The sequence below is a fragment of the Melampsora larici-populina genome, assembly GCF_000204055.1.
Source record: "Melampsora larici-populina 98AG31 unplaced genomic scaffold MELLAscaffold_26, whole genome shotgun sequence".
NCBI classification, from domain to species: Eukaryota; Fungi; Basidiomycota; class Pucciniomycetes; order Pucciniales; family Melampsoraceae; genus Melampsora; species Melampsora laricis-populina.
The window spans coordinates 463,860-486,554 of NW_006768790.1; the positions used below are offsets into that span (position 1 = coordinate 463,860).

General features: G+C 42.2%; 4 protein-coding genes across 4 annotated transcripts; 1 reads left to right on the plus strand and 3 right to left on the minus strand.

Moving 5' to 3' along the window:
• Positions 1–2,817: 2,817 nt before the first annotated feature.
• MELLADRAFT_64460 (uncharacterized protein) lies at positions 2,818–3,354 on the minus strand (the record flags this gene model as incomplete). Its single annotated transcript, XM_007411717.1, has 3 exons — positions 2,818–2,927; positions 2,996–3,254; positions 3,337–3,354. The coding sequence occupies 3 exons, from the start codon at positions 3,352–3,354 to the stop codon at positions 2,818–2,820; spliced, it is 387 nt and encodes a 128-aa protein (XP_007411779.1).
• A 2,541-nt stretch (positions 3,355–5,895) lies between these two features.
• MELLADRAFT_88379 (uncharacterized protein) lies at positions 5,896–7,023 on the minus strand (the record flags this gene model as incomplete). Its single annotated transcript, XM_007411716.1, has 3 exons — positions 5,896–6,045; positions 6,131–6,359; positions 6,431–7,023. The coding sequence occupies 3 exons, from the start codon at positions 7,021–7,023 to the stop codon at positions 5,896–5,898; spliced, it is 972 nt and encodes a 323-aa protein (XP_007411778.1).
• A 1,184-nt stretch (positions 7,024–8,207) lies between these two features.
• Positions 8,208–10,240, plus strand: MELLADRAFT_88380 (uncharacterized protein; the record flags this gene model as incomplete). The annotated part of the gene is made up of 8 exons (XM_007411630.1): positions 8,208–8,370; positions 8,439–8,735; positions 8,882–8,914; positions 8,991–9,327; positions 9,413–9,599; positions 9,683–9,907; positions 10,018–10,100; positions 10,171–10,240. 8 exons carry the CDS (start codon positions 8,208–8,210, stop codon positions 10,238–10,240), a joined length of 1,395 nt encoding a protein of 464 aa, XP_007411692.1.
• Positions 10,241–17,286: 7,046 nt separating this feature from the next.
• MELLADRAFT_107961 (uncharacterized protein) lies at positions 17,287–21,066 on the minus strand (the record flags this gene model as incomplete). The annotated part of the gene is made up of 3 exons (XM_007411715.1): positions 17,287–18,385; positions 19,960–20,380; positions 20,859–21,066. The coding sequence occupies 3 exons, from the start codon at positions 21,064–21,066 to the stop codon at positions 17,287–17,289; spliced, it is 1,728 nt and encodes a 575-aa protein (XP_007411777.1).
• Positions 21,067–22,695: the final 1,629 nt, after the last annotated feature.

A 22,695-nucleotide genomic window follows, 5' to 3' on the forward strand; every position in this document is an offset into this window, starting at 1 on the left:
CTCCTTCCAAAGCCGGGATTGATATATATGATGGTTTTCAGCCGTTGGATCATACGGCTTGGAAGATCCAGATAATGTTGTTTCAAGCAATTCCTGAATCTGCGGGTGGGAAAGAAGACGGGAAATCCAATTGGAGAGCTTCTGGAATGCATAATGTTGAGCTGGCTTTTCGTGGCCACGGACATACTTCAGAAGAGGCTCGCCGCAAATTGTCTCCATAAAATCGGGATCAGAGACCAAGTCTTCTGATGGTAAGGAGTCACTGTTGTTGTTTGGATTGACAGACTCAGGAGGACCTCCAGGGATTTTTGCAATACAATGTTGACATCGAGTTGGAGCAAGCGCCTCCGGGTACATAGCAAAACACAAATTGCAGCAATTCATAAACGTGAGCACTGGATCCAACTCCAACCATCCAAATGTGGTAGTGACTGAGCTTGGGATATGCTTGAGAGTTTTAGCTTCTTCCAGCAAAAGTTGACGGTTTTGAGACTTAGTTCGCAAGATTCCATACATGGTCAAAAGCTCAATTGTGACGCTTTGAACATCCAGAATCCACTTTGTTATTGAATTCAAAGATCTTCCAAATATGTCAAGAATTGCTGTGGTGAGAGCCACATGAAGAATAAGAGGATTGATGTGTTTCAATTCAAAAGTATAGAAACGGTCTGTTGAAGATAATGACATCAAACATTAACCAAAAACAAGACTTCGAAGATTGGACGGCAAAAATAAGTATTCAAATGGACACATACCACAATCAAAGACCATCTGGCCAGAAACTTTTGCTAAAACTGCTTCACTGCACGTTTTAGTAGACTCTTGCTGGGAATTGATGGGATAAGATTCAGCAGAGGCGTTGATAGATTGATCTTGATGCTTGGATGGACTGGCATGGCTTGGAGGATGGTGATCGGAGGTATCTGTATTTGTCCAATGTTTGCTTTGTTGATGTGACTTAGAATTTAGACCCGGAGAATATGTTGATGCAAGATCTAATTGTTTTAACGCAAGAAGCAGTTCTTCCTGAGCAAAAGACCTCTTGTCTTGCGTAGAAGAGCTTGAGGCTTCATATAAGTGACCAGTTGAATGAGGTGGCTCAGTTAGATTGTTGCAAAAGTCGGCTCGTTGATGGGCAGCACAAGTCTCCGGTAAAACTTCAAGACCTGCTTGGTAGGTTCCATTGGCGTCCAGGTATACTTGCTCACCGCAGTGTTAGGTTGTACAAAGACATACAACTCTATGGGGTTGGTGGGTCAGACTTTGGCACGGAGGCATGGAAATAGTACAATCAAGAACTGAAAAAGATGAATTTCACGTGTGGTCTTACGCAATAAGAAAATGGGAGTCCGATGTCATCAAAGGGTTGAAGATCTCCCAGGAAATCCTGAATTGATAAGGGGGCGTGAGAATTTTCCGAACATCATTTTGCGAACAACAATGTCCGTAAAAAGTGGTGTTCGGAAAGTTCCACTTTCCCCCGGACAAAGTGAAATTTTACAGACATTCCATTATTTCAGAAGTCCGCAAAAGGAAGTTACGCAAAATATTGTATGTAAAATTGGATATTGAGAGTCCTAAATGTGGAATTTCCCAAACTTTAACAACCAACGTTTATATTTTGTAAAAAGTGAAGCACGCAAAACTGTATAATGATTCCCAAAAGTACAATTTCCCGAGCGTTCGTTCACAAACATTATGGTTTGTGAAAAATGGTGTTCGGAAAAGTCAATTCCGGGCCATTATCTGAAGACTTTTACAGACATTATTTCATTACGGTCACGGACAATTTTTACAGGTTGAACTTGGGTAAAAAAAAAGGGGAAAAAATTGAAAGAACAAACACGTATGTATCACTGTAAACATCATTCAACTTCCCCAATTTGGCAGAGGAAAATGATTAATAGTACAGTTTTTCATAAAAGAATCTAATACTGCACACCTGGGCCATTTCACCCACACTACATATGTGCAGCAAGCTAAGTCAATAGTTGTCTATCATGTACATACAGGTCTGCTCAGTTTTTTGCCCATCAGAATAAATAAATCACATGTTATACCACATGTAACTTTTTCGACTTTGAATTTTTTTTCCCAAAAATTCACTACATATAATTCTGTAGCTGCTCAGGCAATATTGTTGAAGCTATGTCTTAGTAACAGAAAGTGTGTTACATGCAGTTGAGTTGATGAGATCACACCAAAACATTGAGTCAGTGTATGTAGTCAATCTTTTGGAAGCTTTTTTCAATCTGAAAGAAGTTACAGCATGTATTACATATGAATAACTTGTCCTGATGAGCAGATAACTGAGCAGAACTGTATGTACATGATAACCACATATTCACTGAGCCTGCTACACATATGTAGTGTGGGTGTTATGGCTCAGGTGTGGAGTGATAGACCATTTTATGACAAATCATACTCCCAATCATTTTTCCCTGCCCACTTGGGGAACCCGAATAATGTCTGCAGTGTATGACTATAAATGACTGTAGCGAAAAGGGAAATAATGATATTTTGAAAGCAAGAATAATCAAAGAGGGAAAATGACGGAAAAGTAACCCAAAACAAGAACAAAGAAAAAGCAAGAAGAAAGAGGTAGACTACATCTTCTGCTTCTTACGCTTTGACTTCCGCACCTTGCCACTCGCCTTTGACTCTTGGCTGCTCCCTTTGACAGGCTCATCCAAGTCTTCCGCCTGAACCTCGTTCACATCAACGATGGTCCAACCTGTCCAACCTTTCCGTTTTTTTTTGGTTTTTTCTGGTCACAAAAAAGAAAATGGTGAGCGGAAGAAGGACCAAAATCAAGCTCTACAAATGCACACCAGTATCGGTGCCAGAGTTGCCACTTGGGTGGGTGCCAGCAGCCTCATCAGCTTTACGCTTCTTCCCCGTAACCTGCTTGACAGTGTTTACAGTCCCTACATATATGTGAATTGATGCAAAATAAGTAATACAACAACAACAGAAGAAATGTGAAAAAACCGACCTGTGTGTTCTTCGTCTACGTTTTCATCCTTTCCATCAGACTTATCAGCCTTACGCATCTTCTGTGTTGCACCTGATTCTGCGTTTCCATCCAAACAATCCTTACGTACACTCTGCTTAAACTTCTTGGCTACAGTGGAGTGAGTACCGCGCGCTTTGTCGTCGGAGGAGCTATCTAAGCCGCGTTCCTCCGCAGTCAGGTTGTCTTTAGCCTTTTGTTTGGTGATCTTGCGCGCCGGTTTCTTCACCTTGACTTTAGCCTTCAAAGTCCCTATTCCTATTACAAACAAAACACGGATTAAGATTAAATCATGAAATCCAAAGAAAATGAAAACAGCCTACCAATCTGGGGTTGTCCATCTGGAAGTTGTACCTCTACGTCGGACAAAAACAAATCTTCCAAATCGACTCCCTTCAGAAGTTCCTCGCTCACACCGACAGGGTCCTGATTCTGCTCATCTTCCAATCTTCAAAGTCTATGTTGAATTTCCGGTGCGGTTGACTCCAATCCTTTCTGAGAAAATGGCAGGTCGCCTTCGTGGTTGTCCCCGAATTCTTTTTGAATCTTGACATTGGCTGTTTCTATTATCAATGCCTCGGCAGTTGTTGGAGCTTGAGAATACATTACCCAGTGTGTATCAGCCACTGCCCCTCCAATAGATGTCAGTTCCCGACTCTCCAATGTAGCAATGCCTTCATTGATAAGGTCATTGTGATACCATACACCTGAAAGACCCCCAACTGTACGCACTACCTTGCACCAGTAGTGTCCCCTTGCATAGAATCCACGAGCCCGCATCCAGTAGGTGACACCGTGCAGCGTGAGTTCGTAAGGTAGATAGCATTCGTCAGTCATTTTCTTCGCTTCTTCAGGCTGCGAGGCTGTTAAGGTAAGCACATCAATCAGCAAGTATAGATGAGGTGGTGCTGGTTGAAATTCAATACGTGTCCTTTCAAACAAGGGTGGTGCTCGTCGTGGTTGAGTCGAGTTGGCGTCTTTATTGACGGGGCAGGTCAGACAGTGACGAGCGGAGATACGTCGAAGGCCTTCTTCAGATGTCAAACGCTGTAGAAGCTCCGGCGTATCTGAGTATGCAATTGACAGAATATATCAACCACCAACACCATAATATTCAGGCGTGAGAGCAATACAATCCAATGGAATATTCTCATTGGTAACATGCGCGAAACTTTCAGAGCAGACTAGCTTGCGTTGACGTGCGATTCGGAATAGCTTCTGAGTTATTGCGGGCGCTTGAGGTTTAGACTGTAGGCCTTGAATGTCAAATAAGGCTTCAAAATATTGTATAGCAGAAGCATACTCGTCATACTTGAATCCACCAGGGTAAACCTTCTGGATCGCCGCGTGAATTTTGTTTTGACCCAAGGAGAGAATTTGCCGTATGCTGCCGGACTGATGGACTTCCCAGGTCGCTCGTGAGGAAAATATATTCATCAACTTGTTGAATATATGAACTGAAACCCCCTTGGACCCGGTGAACCAATATGGAGTGTATAACGCGTACAGGCACTCGGACATTGAATTCATCCAGCACCGGTTCTTTCGAGTGGGAAGCAAGGAGCTTTGGAAGCCTTGAAAAGTCGTAACTGGGTTACGGTCCACGTTGACAGAGCCTTTAGGTCTGCCACCTTTATTAGATTTCTTTCCAAGCAAAGCTTCAGTGGTGTCCGGTGGTCGTCCATCATTCTTGGTCTCACAGCGGTTTCGAGCTTTCTTGGCCCACCCAAGAATCTGTGCGACTTTCTCATAGTTCTTAGTCAAACCATAAGCTATTGAAACTCCTCGTCACAGGTCATGGTAGTCTCTCTCGAGGCTCATGACCAAAGCGTAGAGCTGGACGAGCCCGACTTGGATGGTACAATTACCTTCACTACAATTGAATAAGTGAATAAATAACGGAAGAACAATGAGGTGGTTAAAGAGGACAAAAGACGCATGAAATCATGTAATAAACCCGGTGCATTGATTCCTGCGCGTTGGTTGTCTCAGCCATATCATTGTCAAGGTCGTCATCGTCGATTTGTTTGCGCCTGGATTTGAACAGCATGGCCTGCACGTCGGATGCTTGCCACCAATTGATCCACCTTTTGGCTTTGGGGAACTTGCGGTGTAATAAATCAACCTTGACATCAAAAGAATCTTCTCCAGATGTGTTCGGGTCACAGAGACTCATGGCGAGATCCTCGAATTCTCTCTGTAATGGGAGCGAACAGTGTGGCCTAGTCAGGATCCGGAAAATTGTAGATTAAGATAATTAAAAAGAAAACCAACCTCGTATCCCCTTGCGATGATGGCATTGTTTCTCTTCACACGAGTGACCTGAGCACAAAAGTGCTCCTTGCACCCGGTCAACTTGGAGATTGCAACATTACGGTCCGACTCATTAAAGACCTTCATGTAAGCCCCAATGAAACCATTTTTTTGTGCCATAGAAAAGTCAACACATTGTCGAACCAGTGTGTCACACTCGGAAATGGAAAATTGCGAGTCTTTGATTTGTTGCAAGAGGGTGGTGAAATGCGCCAGATAATGGTCATCTGTCAGCCCATTCATCCACGTGAGTTGAATGGGAATCCAACGATGGAGGACCTCATTGTACATTGAAGTCGAAAGAAGGTACCCGTTCACAAAGAACTTGTACGTGACGTCCGACAGTAGGCCGCCTTTGTACACACCACCGTCGACGCGTGTGAGAAGCTGTTCCGCCATCCATTCCGTTTGGAATGTCATGTGAGTCATCTTGGGCATAAAAGATGTTGAAATCACACGAAGTCCTCGTCTGAAAAAGGAAGAAAAATCCAATAGAAAGAAAAGTCAATTGAATTGCTTTTCATTCAGTTGTGAACGTCAATTTGCTTACTCGACCCAGTGAATCATGTCTAATACAAAGCTGTCGCCTCCACCGGGATTATGCCATGCTGCACCAAAAGAATACGGCGGTAATATCCTAGGCGATGCAAATTGCTCAGTGCCGGATGAATGTCGGTAGATGTCGTTATCGCAGTCTTTCCTGCGGGAGCTTGCCCAACCTGAATGTTACATGCAGATGATAAGTTACTTATTTACTTTTCGATGGAAAGATGGAAAGGAACAACTTAGAAACATAAAACTTACCTTGTGTTGTAATGGTCCCAGATCGGGATTCTCAACCACCTTTAGTGCAAAGGTTGCTAAGGCCAGCTTGTCGGGTTTGCTACGCCGTGGCCATGGATGCTTGTGAATACCTGAGTGTCGGACGATGACCCATCCAGATGGAAGGTGCTCGTCCACTCGGCAAATCGTACCAACGCATGGTACCAGGCGAAGATAATCTGGGCACATCGCCGCCGGGCATTTATGGGATCTGTTTGCAAAGATTTTGATCAATTAGTAAGTGGTGTGTAACCAAGTCTGACGCTAAATAAATGTACTCACTTGGTTTCCCACTCGGCTCTCTTGGAATTGGATGTGGGAGGCGCGCCAAGAAAGTCGCAGTCGCGATTATTGCACATTGTTACACCTAGGCAGGTGAACCGGACAGTTCGCCAGTCAAATCCTTCCTTTTTACCCCCGCCAGAAGTAGTACTAGAGAAACCGAAAGAACACCAGTTGGTATACGTTCGGTTGGGTTGTTTGACAAAGACAGTCGAGCCATTGGGAAGTAGAGGGTAACCTTCAGCATCGAGAGTAGTGCCGTGATCAATGAAGGTTTGAAAGCCCGGGCGATCAAATGGTAGGCCAAAAGTTTTTTTGCCTTTTTTGCCATGTTTCTTACGTTGACTACTTGAATTACTATTTGAATTACTATTCTTGCTGGTCTGAGAAGAGGGTCCAGTTGGTTCGTCTTCATCTTTGTGATTTTCGGATAAAGATTGCCCTTTACGTAATTCAAGGTCCTGTTCTCTTGCAATAGCAGACCATTTGGAATCGTAGCCGTCGTCGTCCTTGTCGTGGGTCTCAGAGCCCTCTTCCTCAGAGTCAGAGCCTTTAAAGTAGTCGCTCGGCCACTCGGTTTCGGATTCGGACATGTCGGATGTAAGTTTTTTGAAAAATCTGTGAGATGAGTTGAGATGACTTGAGAATTCTTTCAACAATTCGATTGAGAATTAGAGAGTTTTTTTTCAAAATCAAGATGAAAACCAATTAAGGAAAAAGAAAATTTGAAGCAAGCGTTTTGGAAATTTAAAATATTAGTGTTGCGTTTGCAGAGAATGATTTATATTAGATTTGATAATGTGAATAAATGTGCGATGAGGTAGTTTGTTTGATTATAACAAGAGAAGAGATTGTTTGCTTGAATATGACCAGAGAAACAACAAAAACGACTGATAATGGCCAGTTGTTCATCCCAAAGACTTCCTCTACAACGCCGTGAACCACCTTTAGTGGGGCTCAAGACTTCCTCAACATTAATCCACAAACGAAGGCGGTTAACGGTCTTCCTCAGGATGTTCAAACCGAACGAAGGCCGGTAACGGTCTACGTTCAAGACCACCTTCAGTGGCATGCAAAACTGCGTAAAAGTGCCCAGTAAAGCCACCTTCAGTGGCCCATGGGAGTTTGTTTGGATAAGTAATGGATCCGCACGGTTGTTTTCAATTTTACGATGAGTGGTTTGCAACCTTGTTGGTGGTCTGTGAAGTGACGGATGTAAAATTCGACAATGTGCCGGTCTGTGATACAATTCCGGACAATGTTTTGTGCGATCTCGGATGGTCGGGTGTGTAAGCATGGAAAAGTATATACTGTATGCACATGTAATCAATTTTTCAGGACTTTAATTTCCGACTGTTGTGTTACATACAACCTAAAATTTGAGATTGTATGTAAAAATTCACTTTCTCCAGGCAAAAGTACATTTTTGCGAACATCACTCTTTGCGAACATTGACGTACGTAAAACATAGTTCGGAAAAATACACGATCCCATTGATAAGTGGCCTGTGTGACTTTCCATCCTCACATCACCCAGATGTCATAAAAGGATTGATGATCTCCTAGGATATTGTATACTGCCAATAAATACATCAAATGATATATTTACAAGCCGGTTGTGCACAAATCTCATACCCTGGTGACTATATAGATACACAATCTTTCAACTTGCTCGTATGATCACTTCAACTTCCGCATCAAGAATAAGTCTCATCATTTTTCCACCGGCTTTTTGAAAAATCATCACTCCTTTTCATTTTCAAATTATCTGATCATTCATGCCGCCCAAACGTCCCAAGCTTCCAACTAGTAGTAGTAATACACGGGTCCTCCGCAGTCAACATGTTGATGTCGCTGCTCCTAGGGCTCCTCGCAAGGCTAAGAAGGTCACACCAGTCCGGCAAAGAGATGAAAGTGTTTCACAATCAGAATCTAATGAATGTACATACATACCACTTTCCCATGTTTCTCCTCTCCGCTCAAGACTAATTTGTTTTGCTGTGACACAGCTTCCGAGAACGCAGAAGAAGTGGCGGTGCCATGTCACAAAAGGACCCGGGCCAGGTTGCTCGAAATTCTTGGCAAGAAAGTGAAGAAGAAACTGCGGCTTTCAACTTTCCGGAAGCCACTGACACTACCACCTCTACCTGAAGATTTCATAATCAACCGTCCTTCAAATCAACAGGTTGACTACAGTGAATACACCAGTACCGAGCTAATTGACATGCTACATACCGTAGGAGTAGATACTAGAGGTTTTGACCAAGGCAACCTTTTGCAAAGTTGCCACTCATACACCGACTTAAGTGAGCAAGATGCGTAATTATAACGTGAGCTCTGCTAACGACTCAACTATATACTTTATCTAGTCATTCCTCCCTCCCCCGCAAATTTGAACTTTGGTCAACCTTCAATACATCAAAATCTTTTGACTATTCATGCAAGACCCCAGCAAAAACCACTCTTGATATAACTATCCAACAGGGTAGGTTTGTATCGACATACAACTTTTGAATATGTAGAGTAGTTGACCATTTAATGTTTTTTTTTCAATTCACTAGAGACATCTACACACATACCCGAGAACACCAGGACTAATACAACTGAAGCTGGCCCTTCAGTCTCCTTCCTTCCAAGCTTAGAACATCGCCGTTTTCTATACCCTCGACCACTTCCTACCAACCTTCCATCAACCGCTTCACTGTTGAAAACAGCTTGCAATAAAGGGAAGTCAAAAGCAAAGTCAACAACCTCTTCTCAGTCTGATTGGGCACCATCAGAGGGCATTGCAAACGACTTCGATTGTGACTCAGATTCCAAAATTCCCCCAGCTCCAAACTTCGGAGAACAAACCACGTCTTCCACTCATAGACCCGCAGACAACACCCGAAAAGACAGGTAAGTGAATACTCTGTTCAAACTCAGCCCTTGAAGAATATTTGAAGAAACATGAATTGAATTGTTCAAAACTTTCCCCACAAAGCTCGACGACTCCCAACAACAGACCATTGGATTTAGACACTCTTCATATTCTCCTGATACAAAGTAACCAGAAGGTGGAATCGCTCAAGACCAACTCAAAAGCCTTGACTCAAGTGGTACACAATTTAGCTGGTGTGTATGCCAAACAAGGTACTCCTCAACCAAAAAGATGTGGTGGCCGCACAGCGGTAAGTTCTTGATCTGTATACCACATGAACCTAATCAATGCATCAAGCATCTGATCACATAAGTTTTTTCTTGATCTTTGTAGGATCTTATGCGGTTTCACATTGATACTTTGATTGGACTACCGGAAGGTTCAAAACTTCCATCTGCAGCAAATCCAACACAGACCAGTACAACGACCTCACCAGAAGAACCTTCTACCAGCGGCACTGAAGAAAACCTCGATCCATGCTTCCCACACAAGTACAGGCCTGGGCATAAAGACGCAACTCCTCAGCAAATTCAGATCATGCACCAAATGCTTGCAGACGTTGGTATTTCAAGTTTCCGTCTCGACTTCAAGAAATCAATGACCACACAGGAAAACCGATGGGTGTGGAATGACTGCTTAAATATCTTTCATAAGTTGAATGTGGGGAGTATAAGGTTGTTTCTGTCGGTGGCAAGAATGAGACCTTCATCAAAAAGTGCTTGGATACCTATGTCCAATTGCTATCAAAGAGGTAAGCTCATAATCTCTTTCTAGTCACTACTGAACTTGCTGAACTTGCCTATTGTGTTGAGAGTCCTGAGGGATGGTGGAAAAGACTCTGGATCAGAGATTTTCCTCTCTCTTGTTTGTGATCTCTCTCTCTGGGCCTAGACTTTTCCCGCTAGGCCCGGGCCTTCGAGTCTTTGACCCTTGGGGCCTTTCATCCTCAGTCCTCATGGAACTAACGGATACTGTCGTGCCTTTGGGCATCCGTCACATTCAGATCATGCACCAAATGCTCACAGACGTTGGCATTTCAAGTTTCCGTCCTGACTTCAAGAAATCAATCACCTCACAGGAAAACCGATGGTTGTGGAATGTCTGCTTAATTATCTTTCATAAGTTAGTTTAATGTGGGGAGTATAAGGGTGTTTCTGTCGGTGGCAAGAATGAGACCTTCATCAAAAAGTGCTTGTATACCTATGTCCAATTGCTATCTAAGAGGTAAGCTCATAATCTCTATAATATTCCCAGGCCTCTATGTGGAGCTTACTCTGTACATGACATATGGTGTCAATTGTCCTATTTCTAGATTTTGTTTGCAATCTTGGGATGCTGAACGACTGACAAAAGCGCAAAGCAGAGTGCAATAATGGTCTAGGCTCTGCCAGGCGAGTATCTTCACCTTCAATTCATTTTCCGAATAACTAATCAGTTGTACACATCCTCTGCATACCCGAATAAAGCTGAAGAAATTGAGAGACAAAGCAATCTTCTCAAAACCGGATCAGCTTTTCAAGCTCGCCAAAATCATGCAAGATGCTTGCAGTGACGACGAGACTGACCAGGAAGAAATCAGCAAAGGGCAACAAAGGAATGGACTTGGCTGCCTAGTTTGAGTTCTCAATTGGCGTAGCAAAAAGTTAACATGTTTGTGTATTCTCCTAGATGAATACGTGGAGCAAAGAAAGGCTAGTATTCCCAAGGTGGTTGGAAAGAAGCCTGGTCGCCCTCTACGACCTCGAGTCCGCCAAGAAAATGCGCCTAACAGCACTATATTAGCCCCACCGGGACTACCTATTGACTGCTACTGCTCAACCTGGCTTCAACGTCTGAAAGATAAAGAGCCGATGGCATATAGGCAGCTCCAAGTCAATCCAGTGCCTGCTTTGGATCAGCTTGTGCAGACTTTGGAATCGTTTTAAAGGTTTGATATTCATCAAGTTTCTATATTGTGATCATACCCTCACTTTTATTATCCCTGCATTCATCTTGAGATGTGATTTCATTAGTTTTTTTCCTGTTTTTTTATTTGTGCTGGTCATCTCATGTTTTTTTGCATGCAGGCTGTTTCTTTCTTTTATATTTGTGCTGGTCATATCATGTTTTTATGCATGCAGGATGTTTCTTTCTTTTATATTCCTGCTGGTCATTTATTGTTCTTCTTTTCTGTGCTGGACACCAAATGAGCAATTGATTTCTCTTCACCGTCTCTAGAATCACTATCACACATTAGTTCTATGCATATGTGAGGTTCAAATATGCAATGAGACAATCATTTTGAGCAATTTTGACCATAGTATATTGTGCATTTTGTGTGAATGGCAAGTCTTTTATCCCTCTGTTTAATCTATCTTTCTCAAAGATTATAATGTTCATGAAGGTACAACTATAATGAAAGGAAACAAGACAGAGAACTTTCTGATTCAAGGTAATGATCACAACTTTCCCCAGAAATGTGTCAGAAATGTGTCAGATGCACAATAAGTAAGAGTAGTAAGAGATGGAAGTTTATCACTTGTAAGAAGTATTGCGGAAGAGGACAAGGGTCTTGCTTCTGTCACCTTTTTTTTATGTGCATCACTTGAGTTTAGAAAAATGCAATCAATTTTCTACGTGAATCCATTTTTCTAAACTCCATGGTAAATTTACTATCTGGTGCAGTGTAATACCAGGATTTTCTTTCAGCACTGCATCACTGTAGGTAGAATCAGGACCTTTGATTCTGCCGTCATCAATGAAGATACCTACAATCTGTGGGATTTAATCTTGAAGAATCCACATCATCTGAGCTTGATATACTGCTACTGAATTTGTTGCACCATGAGGATATCTAGTAAGTTGAAATCTTCCCAATGGTGTTTCAAAAGTTGTGAAGGGTCTTGAAAAATCTGCCAACTCTCTTTCATCATATCCTCTCATAATATCAACTAAGCCATAACATTCTCTCTCTGCAAATGATTCCACAAACTCTTCAGGTGCCGGAGGCATTCTCACATCCTTGATGGTGACCTCAATTTGATTCTTGTAAAACATGAACCACTGATCTTAGTTTCCCATCCTGCTTCTTGACTCAAAATACTGGGCTCAAATAACTTGAAGTTGACTGTTCATACAATCCCGACCTTAGCCTTTGTCTGATTAATTTGATATATCCTGGCTTGATAGCTGCTGGCATTGGCATTGGCTTCTTCTGCCATGGTTGATGGTCTACCACTGGAATGGCATAGGGAAATCCGTAAGAATGTTCCAAAACACCCCTTTCTTCTTCACAATAAGCCATTGCCCCTTCCCTTAATACTACTACATGTAATAATAACTTCATCTCTTCATCACTTAACCAATCTTGGGGCCCAAAATTACACATCTTCAACTGTTCCAAAGTAGTTTTCTTTGTCTCCCCAAAGTCCGGAGGATTCATTGACAAAGGTGTTTCATATGGATCCCTTGACATTGGTGGTCTTTGTAAGGGTGGATTGAGACTTTGTGCCATAGCTGCATTGACCGGCCGGACCTTCTTGGCCACTGACTTGTACTTTGCCGCACAACGTAACAACTCTCCCCTCCTCCATCTCTCACAAACCTCCGCTTGCTGCCTAATGTTGAAACCTTGATTTAGTGCCTTCATTGTCTCCCATTCTTCTTCCTTCAATAAACCTCCTCTGATTCCATTTTCTAACTCCTGCATACTCCCGCCATAATCTTCTAATTGTACACCACAACTTGAGAATTGAGACTGAGATAAAGAATATTCAATAAAACTAAAAGAAGAACTAAACTCTGAACCAAAATATATACTATCCTCCAAAACTTATCCCACTTGCTCTTCCTCCCTTGATAACAAAGATGATGAAATATAAGAAACTTGAGGAGAACCTTGAGACTGAAAATGAGGCTGAGAATTGAAATCATTATTCCTACACACCCAAGTTCCTGTTTCTTCAACAGTTGGTGATGGATGCCCAAGGTAACTTGGATTTGCTATATACTGACCGCCCATGTCTTTGCCAATGTCCTCTACAAAAAAGACTTGTCTTCACCAGACACCTCTTACACATAACTTGGAACGGAGCCTGAATCCTCCTCTTGAACTTCTTGCTGCAACCTAGCTAAATTGACCTCCACCATAGCAGTTCTTTTCTCCCCAAGATCCAACTCTCTTTCTCAGTCTCCTTCATGTGACTGACAGATGGTAAACCTTGTCCAGATACCTCTTTCATCCTTCAAGGTCCACCTTTCCCCGACTGCTTTCCCAAACTCCATTCCCGCCCTAAAGTCCATAAGGAAGGGCCATCCCAATAAGATTGGACATTTACTCTCCTTGGCTATCCAAAAGTGGGCCACACCCTGTACTCTAGTCCCTACTACCACCTCTATAGCCTCACCAATTCCAACTAACTCTGTCCTTTGTCCTCCAATGCCTCAATCTCCTGATCTAATAGACACCAACCCTGTTAACCCTAACTCCTCCGCTACTGATTCCGGAAGGATGTTGATTTGTGAGCCAGAATCAACCAAGGCCTTAACCCTTTTCTTCTTTCCGCCGAGCATAATGTCCAAATAGCCTGAAGGACAAGAATACAGTACATTCTCCTCATCATCTTCACTTTCTGAACTAGACTCCTCTTCATCTAATCCACCAGTGGCTGCTCTTAAGGGCTTGATGATCCTAGGATGCACCACCCGCCACTTAGAAACCTGCTTCTTGATGTGCTCCACCAATGCTGGTGGGATAGCACACAGTTCCCCTACCTCTGCCTCTATCTTGGTCCTCATTATCTTTGTCACCACATTATCCATCACCCCCTCATAACCTTGCTCCACCTGTCTCGCAAATCTTCCCTTAACTATATCCTTCTTCTGAATCTTTGGTGCTACTACAGTTGGCCTCTTCCTTTCTTTTAATTCTGCCAACGGGATGTCTTCACTACTATCTTCATCTTTGGCCAACTCCATCATTTCATCTCCTTGATCTTCATTGTCCTTTGACATTGTAACCTTCTTCTTCTTTGGCGCCTCTGCCAGTTCAGCTCTACCTCTACCTCTTTTCACTTCTACATTGTAAACCTTAGTTCCCGCTCCCGCCATTGCAGCCTTAAATCCTTTACTAGTAACTCCAGGAGCCTTCCATTCTTCCAATATGCCACAGCTAGCCCTAAGTTCCTGAATTTGAGGTCTGCCAGATCCACCTTTAGTCAATATACCGGTAACAACTGTCTTTTCTGGCACGTCCACACCTTTAGTTGTTTCCGCCGGAGGTGCACTTTGGTATTGTGACACCTTTGCTGCATTCTTTGCTTGCTCCACTTGGGAGGAATAATCTGCAACTACCGCTCTAATAGGTCTACTACTGTCCCACCTGATTACCGCACCATTAACACTGCCAGCATAATACATAATCCCCAATGGTATAATGAATTTTTTATGGTATAATGAATTGAAATTATCCTGGCTTTGGAAAGTAGTAGGATATTCATGGGACTGAAAAAATGCTGGTATACCAATTGAAGTCAGTTTATTGAACAGGGCTTGAAGGCTGGTTTTTGCGTGGGAGTGAGATGTATGTACAAGAGGCACAATGCACTATAGTCAAAACCAGATTTTTGATTCAATATCACAGCTGTGATGAAATTGTGGAAAATGTGTAACAACTAGTAGCAACATTTATTTAGAGGGCACAGTCACTGAGGCAGAACAAAGGGTTGAATCTGCTGAATAGACAGGCTCCCAAGCTCTGTATGCCAATGAATATGTTTGAATCTTTGTGAGAGTGAGATGAATTCAGGTTGATACTTGTATATATGCTGGTGGAAGGCCCATCTACTGAGCCATACAGCCCGGCGGATACTGGGGCCAAGAAGTCCATGAGCACCTTGCATGGGTTACAGCCTCTTCCTGTCAATGAGAAAAGTTATTGGACAAGGGAACAACATGAAACATGTAAGATGTAACTTTTTACAGGTTGCTTTCATATGCCTTACATACATATGTAATTTGTTACAGGTTGATTTCATGTACCTTACATATGTAACTTAACATGTTTCTTTATTATGATTACTACATGGAATTGATTGATTACATGTAGGCTATTAATATGTGATGAGTGCATTGTAAGTCAGAAGATCTCATTACAAGGCTATCTTAAAGTAATTGAACATACAGTAACCATGGAAATTGAAAGTTTCTGTGCCACACATGGAATTGATCATTACATAAGATGAAGCTTGTTACAGGTTGCTTTCATATGCCTTACATACATATGTAAGTTGTTACAGGTTGCTTTCATGTACCTTACATATGTAACTTAACATGTTTCTTTATTATGATTACTACATGCAATAGATTGTTAACATGTAGGTTATTAATATGTGATGAGTGCATTGTAAGTCAGAAGATATGTCATTGAGGCAGCTTATTACAAAGCTATCTTAAAGTAATTGAACATACAGTAACCATGGAACTTCAAAGTTTCTGTGCCATACATGTCATTGATCATTACATGTAAGTATTTGTATGTATATATGTCTTACATGTTTCTTTATTATAATTACTGCATGCAATTGATTGATTACAGGAAGGTTATTAATATTTAATGAGTGCATTGTAAGTCAGGAGATATGTCATTGAGGCAGCTTATGCCCCTTTTGACACTTATTGCTTTGAGTAAATCGTTGGAAAGAACACCAATACATTTTCAACCTTCAGTGAGCTGCTTTCAGCCCAGGGGAAGTCCTGCCGTGTCCAAAATAGGTGTGTCAGATGTAGAAAATGTAAGGGTTTTTTGTACAGAGCAAAGACCAGAAGTTTGACTCTGCAACTGGGTCAGGGTGCAGGTCTCACTGGTGAGTGACAAGCTGACACATTTGTTTCAAGATTATGAAAGTTCTCTGGAGGAGCAATTGTGTATATAAGCATAAGCATAAATACATTAATGTTTACGCTTATACACAATCTAATTATCTGTATTCAAGGTACTGCATGAGGCTCTATGTTCAATTACAGCTAGAGTTACCTTCTTATCTCATCAAGTTTGAGTATGTATGAACCCCTGAATGACTTCAGGTACTTCAATAATATGATGTGTAGTTTAAGAGCTTAGCACTTGTACCATCACATTTAGTGCAGGGGAGTTGATTACCAGTCACATCACTGAATGCCAAATGTTCCCTATAATTCACTTATCCTTCCAGCACCACAGTCAAATATACACTATGCCAACACCTGTCCAGCCAGGACCCCGGAGAGCTCATATGAAGGCACACAATGTAAAAATCTGTCCTACATACAATTCAGTCGGTATAAACCCATGTCATTACCCGGTTTGATGGTCATGTACCGTCTGCCGGCCAATACATCGGGTAATCTCAAATTTCAACACCTTTCAAATTGGCATGGGCATCGATCTCAAAATGGAGAGTAGAGATCACATAATGATCGATCGATGACTTGGCATATTGATAATTAAGAGCTAACAACGGTTCCGGGGTTGGGTTTTATCACTGCTTTCATCCAAGTCGTGTTTCAATTGTCGCAATTGTGGTCAAAAGATTTGGTTGATCTTAGGATGAGATCGATTTCAATCTTGTTTATACACTTTTGATCCTTTGAAGGAGATCGCATCTCATCCATATGGATTGATCAAGAATTTGGATGCTCTCGATCATTTACAATTGATATGTTTGGATGATGATTTGGTACAAAGTATTTACTGTCAACTTGTACATTTACAAATTCTTTGTTGCCTTGTGATCAGAAGGATGAAATCGATCATCTTTGAATTTGGGTTCTTGCATTCCTGACGGTCTGACAATTTGAAAGACTGGACAAAGAAATAAGAAAGGACAAGCCAAGATGATGCGTGAGACGAGCAGTTTCTGGAAGATGCATACATAAATCTTAAGATTCAATGAAGAAACTTGCCGATTGAGATGTAAAAATTAAGTGAGAGGATCTTTTCCGGCTGCTTTCAATGCTGAGAGAGTCTTTTCAAAAGAAACAGCCCAAGTGCTTATACTGATTGACTGTAGAATCATCTGGACTTTTGGTGAGATTGAGTGATGTCCGGGTTGTAAGAACTTAAATTCTTCATCTTTACTCTCTTGGAAGATGTGAGCCACGCGGTTGGGAGAGATATGGACATAGAAATATGAATTGTGACTGTCTGGATCCCAGGAAACGTCAACTGTGCCGTGTTGGTATCTTCCCATCACCACTGAGATGAACGATAGATTTGAAGGACTTGCGGCGGTTTCGACTACACTATGTTTTGAATTGGAGTTTTCGTATATGGCTAAGATACGACCAATGTATAGGGTACTATCTTTGATTATGATGACCCACTTATGTCGCTTCAGTGGGTTCAGTTCGCTGAGCTGTCCACTTTTAAGCCATTCAGTAGTGATGACCGGTATCTTTGAGCCAACCGTACAAATGATATCTGCTGCTCGAATCTTTGCCGTCATATTCCAACGTTTGTGACAACAAAGAGGTTCAACTTGTACACAATTCTCTTGATACAACATAGATAGCATCTTGCTACATTGACTTGGTTTCATATTGCTGACTCTGGTGGTGCCATCTATGGTAGGTGCTGGGAAATCAGAAGATTTGTTTTTCATTTGCTCATTTCCGTGATGTCGAGAGACAGCACTGTTGTGTTCGTGTCGGAGCTTCACAAGGTTTTTGAAGTTCAAAGTGGAGCTAGAAGTTATCAGTGGAGATTGCGTAGGTTGATGCTTTGTGATCTCAGGATGTGTTGATTTGGTTTGATAACTTCGCAAGTTCGGAAGTTGGAAAGATGAGTATAATTCATCTTCGATTCTCTGAGAGAGCTGGCCAACAATTGAGTTCGCTGCTTCATCATTTGCATGGATCTTGGCTGCGGTTGAAAGCGCTTCTGAAACTGTGAGTGAAGGTACTTTGGTCTCTTGATAATCATGATCTATGCTGGTGGAGATATCGTCATAGAATTGCTTGGGTTCCTGAGTCCAAAGTGCTGGGTTCACATGCTGAATGCGTGTTGTAGAAGATATCGGACTGTGCGGGACGTCATTCCCAACAAATTCTTTCAAAAATCTGCTTCCACACGGGCAATCTTGAGAGCACAAGTTATCTCCTCATCAGAGGGAAACTTGGTTAACAATGCCCAATTTGGATTGGGGTTTTCATCGGCAAACAAGTACTGGTAGCCTATCCAATTGCAAAATATGCAAAACCAAATGAGTCACCTTGTATTTTGAAAGAAAGAAACTTGCTTACCTGAGTGTAAATTGTCAGATTGTGGGACCTTGATTGTACCACTTGTTATACTCTTGACAATTGCAAATATCTTTGGCATCATCTCACGCGCACCTAAAACTGTAAAGTTGGGTGATATGACCCGCATCCACCCAAAACTATGCTCACATGCTTCAGTTCCGTGCTTTGAGAGTATTAATGGATGTTTTGGCCAGTACTCTCGATGTGCAATCACAAGACCAATCAGACTCTCCGCTAGCTGGACAAAGATCTTGAAGCTTTGATGAGAGATAAAGTTGAGATTTGGATTCATCAAATTATTTGTTTTTTCTTTTTGATGAATCAGGTAAGTGTTCCAGTCGCGTATGAAGAAGACAGTCCTCCAGGAACAGATGATTCTGTCAAAATGACCCATGGTAGGATTCAGCCAAGCATCACTCAGTTCACCCATGATGAATAAGTATACGGTGAGACCAGTGGTATCGGAATTCGAAGCAACATCGTTTAGTTCTGAAGCCAGCTTCAAGGTTTTATGATGAAAGGTGCGTAGTGCACGTCCATCATCATGAGGATCTACATTTTTGATGTCCTTCAAGCCCAATGGACATTTGTCTAGATTTCGTAACGAGAGTAGGTTCTCAATATTTGTGTAGTATTTTCCAAAAGCAAGAAGCCGAGCTCCAGAAAGGATCTGGTTGGCTGCAGTCTTGCGCGCGTGCTTGGGATCTTGCACAGTGACAATTGGAAGATTTGATTTGCCAAAAAGTCCTACTTTGACGTGTACATTGAGATCACCGTGGTCGTATTTTAGATATCTACTAGTGGAGGCGGTCAGGCTCAATTGAGCTGAGAGTTCGCTTGCAGCCCCATCCGATCCTAAGGAGACAATTGGAAGACCTGCTAGGTCCAAGAGCTCGATGAATTTTAAGTGTTGGGCCAAGATATTGTTGCTATTCTCTTTACTCTTGCTTGCAATCAAAGCAACTATAAACAAGGGCATATTTGGTAATGGTACCTGAACCGTATAACAACGTATCTAGATATGAATATCCATCAAAAAAATCAGATTGATGTAGGATTATATCACAAAGAGAAATATAAAACAAACCTTGTCACACAGAATTCCATGTGCTAGTATATCCTTTACCACATTTTCCAAATCAGCAGTGGTCACAAATTTGATATCACCTCCTTGAGCACCTACAACTGAACCATCATGTTGTCTAAGAGCTTTTAGACAGACAGTTTGATCGGTCCCTGCTACTAATGGGCCGCTGTAACCAAGCTTTTCAATCCACTTCTTGACCGGAATCATGTTTGCCAGCTGTAATCCGTCAAGTAGCTGAGATCCCGAAGTCCTTTGTTCTTCTCACTGGCTTCGGGGTGATCTACCGGCAAAATTATCTCTGACCAACGACACAACTCCACTGCTATATGCACCAGCTGTAATCAACCAATTGTCTAGCTCCGGTCGATAGATGATCCCAGCCAAACTGTGCCCATGAGATAGGCGCTCGGCTTTGCTACTCATAGCCTCAACAAGCGCTTTGAATACAGCATGATCATCAAATAATCCTCGCTTTGCTTTTTCGGCTATAATATCCCAGAGCTTTGGGCTACCTGCTTTTGCTGCCTGCTCGACCGACTCGCTAGCAAGCTTTTCACCGAGGATCTTGGCGCGGGTCACTTGGAACTGATCTTCAGATAATGTATTATTTGATATATATTTCATTGTTTTCTCATCTGCATACTGGCGATTAATAGCTGAGTTTAGACTAGATACAGTTTTGATGGCTAGACATTCAGTACAAGTAATTAGGTCATCTTTGATTAATGTTTGAATCATACCCTGGCATTTTGTTGAGTGAATAGATTGGTTACTTCCTTCTCGATTGATAAACCAGACTGACTGTGCTTGAAGAGTCCTGTGTAACTGATTCTTTTGATCTTCAGAAAGGAGAAGTTCACTTTGAGTCCCAAAAAGTTGATTACAAACTTCATGTCGGGGAGGATGTCCGTGATATGTGCTTGGTGAATGCTGTATGCAGACAGAAAGGGGTTGTAAAGATCGAGATTGAAGCCAAGTTTCATCACTCAAACCCGCACATGCGATCTCATAAACTAGTTGTTGTTGTCTATCGTTATCTTGAATCAATCGATCGCTCAAACGTATTCGCTCGGTATCATGACTACATGGCCCTAAAATTTCAACACGCTCAAGTCAAAACCATCAATCTTTGACCTTCATCTTATGTCATTTCAAATTACAGACCTGTTTTCCAATGCCTATCGGCCGATTGCAATATCTCCACTTTAAGTTTCCTTCCACAATGACATAAGAGTAGCTTTTGAGAGTCTTTGATTTTAATTTGACATCGACCACAGCCTTCATTATCGCCGGTCTGCAAGGGACAGTTTGAGAAGATTTGAGCCTTGAGACGCTCGAGTGCTTTGAATTCTCTTGATGGATTGTGATTCATTGCATTATAATTTTTGCTGGATTCTTGCACTTGATGAACGGTCTTGACAAATAAAACTTACAATCAAGCAAAATGTACCGAGGTCGTAGATACCTGTGTTTGCCCGAGTCACGGACTATCATAAACCCATGAAATTATAGATTTTTACATCGTGTGCCTTCATATGAGCTCTCCGGGGTCCTGTCCAGCCTGCAATCATGATTTTATCTATGGGACCCACTAAGTACAAGGCTGGGATTAATTCCTGGGACCCACTGAGTCCAGGGCAGGGAGTAATTGCTTCCTTTTTTGTATTGGCTAAAGAAACCCATCTCAATATGATTACACTTGATGTGACTTGTGCCAAGGCCTTTTGAGGTGAGGACCACACATAATTTTGATTAATCAGTGCTGAGGATATGGTTTAGTGAGAAGGATAGATACAAACCAACACAGGGGCAAAAGTAGATGCTCACATAGGTGTGAGCGTTGAAATTTTTGTGTTTTCTTCAATGTTTGTTCAATTTTGCTTTCCTTTTCTTTCCCTTTTCTTTCCCTTTTCTTTCCAATTTCTTTCTGCTTGTCATCTGATTATGTGATCAGCAGGGACTGAGCAGACAAACTAAGCCTTCCTCAGGCCTTATTCCTGAGCAAAGAAGTCTGAGGAAGGGCTGATCCATCTGCTCAGCTGATCCTGAGTGGCATTCCCTGGTTCAGTAGGCTTCAAGGGACACCACTTATGATTAGCTTAGGGGCTGAGCTGACCTGAGTATCCTCTTGACTAATTCTCTGCAGCATCCCTTGCATGGATCACATAGGTCCAGCCTTTCCTCAGGCTTCATGGCTCCAGAATGAAGCCTGATGCCCATCTGCTCAGCTATCCCTCAGTGGAATTCCTCGATCAAAAGGATCCAAAGGATTTCACTGCTCATTGGCTGAGGGGCTGCTCATCTAGTCCTCAGGGGCATTCCTGGGAGAAGGATCCAAAGGATGTCACTGAGTATTGGCTGAGGGGCTGCTCAGCTTCTCAGCTAGTCCTCAGGGGCATTCCTGGGATCAGAAGGATCCAAAGGATGTCACAGAGGACTAGCTGAGGGGCTGCTCAGTTGATCTCAGCCCCTCAGTGTGAGCAGCTTTATCCAGGGGACATCACTTAGGATTAGCTGAGCGGCTGAGATAAAATGAGCAGGGGGATGGCTCTTTTATGAGGTTTCGTTCCTTAGCAAGGAAGTCTGGCCCATCAATGCCCCAGCCAGGGGATGATACTGAGTATTTCCTGAGCATATCAAATGGGACGGCCCCTGTGCAGGCCTTCACTAAGAAATGAAGCCTGAGGAAGGTGTAGTTCATGTGCTCATTGTAATTTTGACCAAATTGCTGAGTATTCAGTGACTCATGAGCTGATCCTGAGTACTCATCTGGACTCAGTTATTGCTCATCCAAGATGGAAATGTGTCAGCCCTGAGCCCTGTGTACAGGACCACGGACTAACAAACACACATGTAAACACATGTAATACATATGTAAATAATATGTAAATATATGAAACTTGTTTAAAACCATAAGAATTACAACTCATGGCTCAGTTTCAAGAGTCACTTAAGTAACAAGACTTACTACGACTTAACCTCATAGTAAACCTAACCCAAA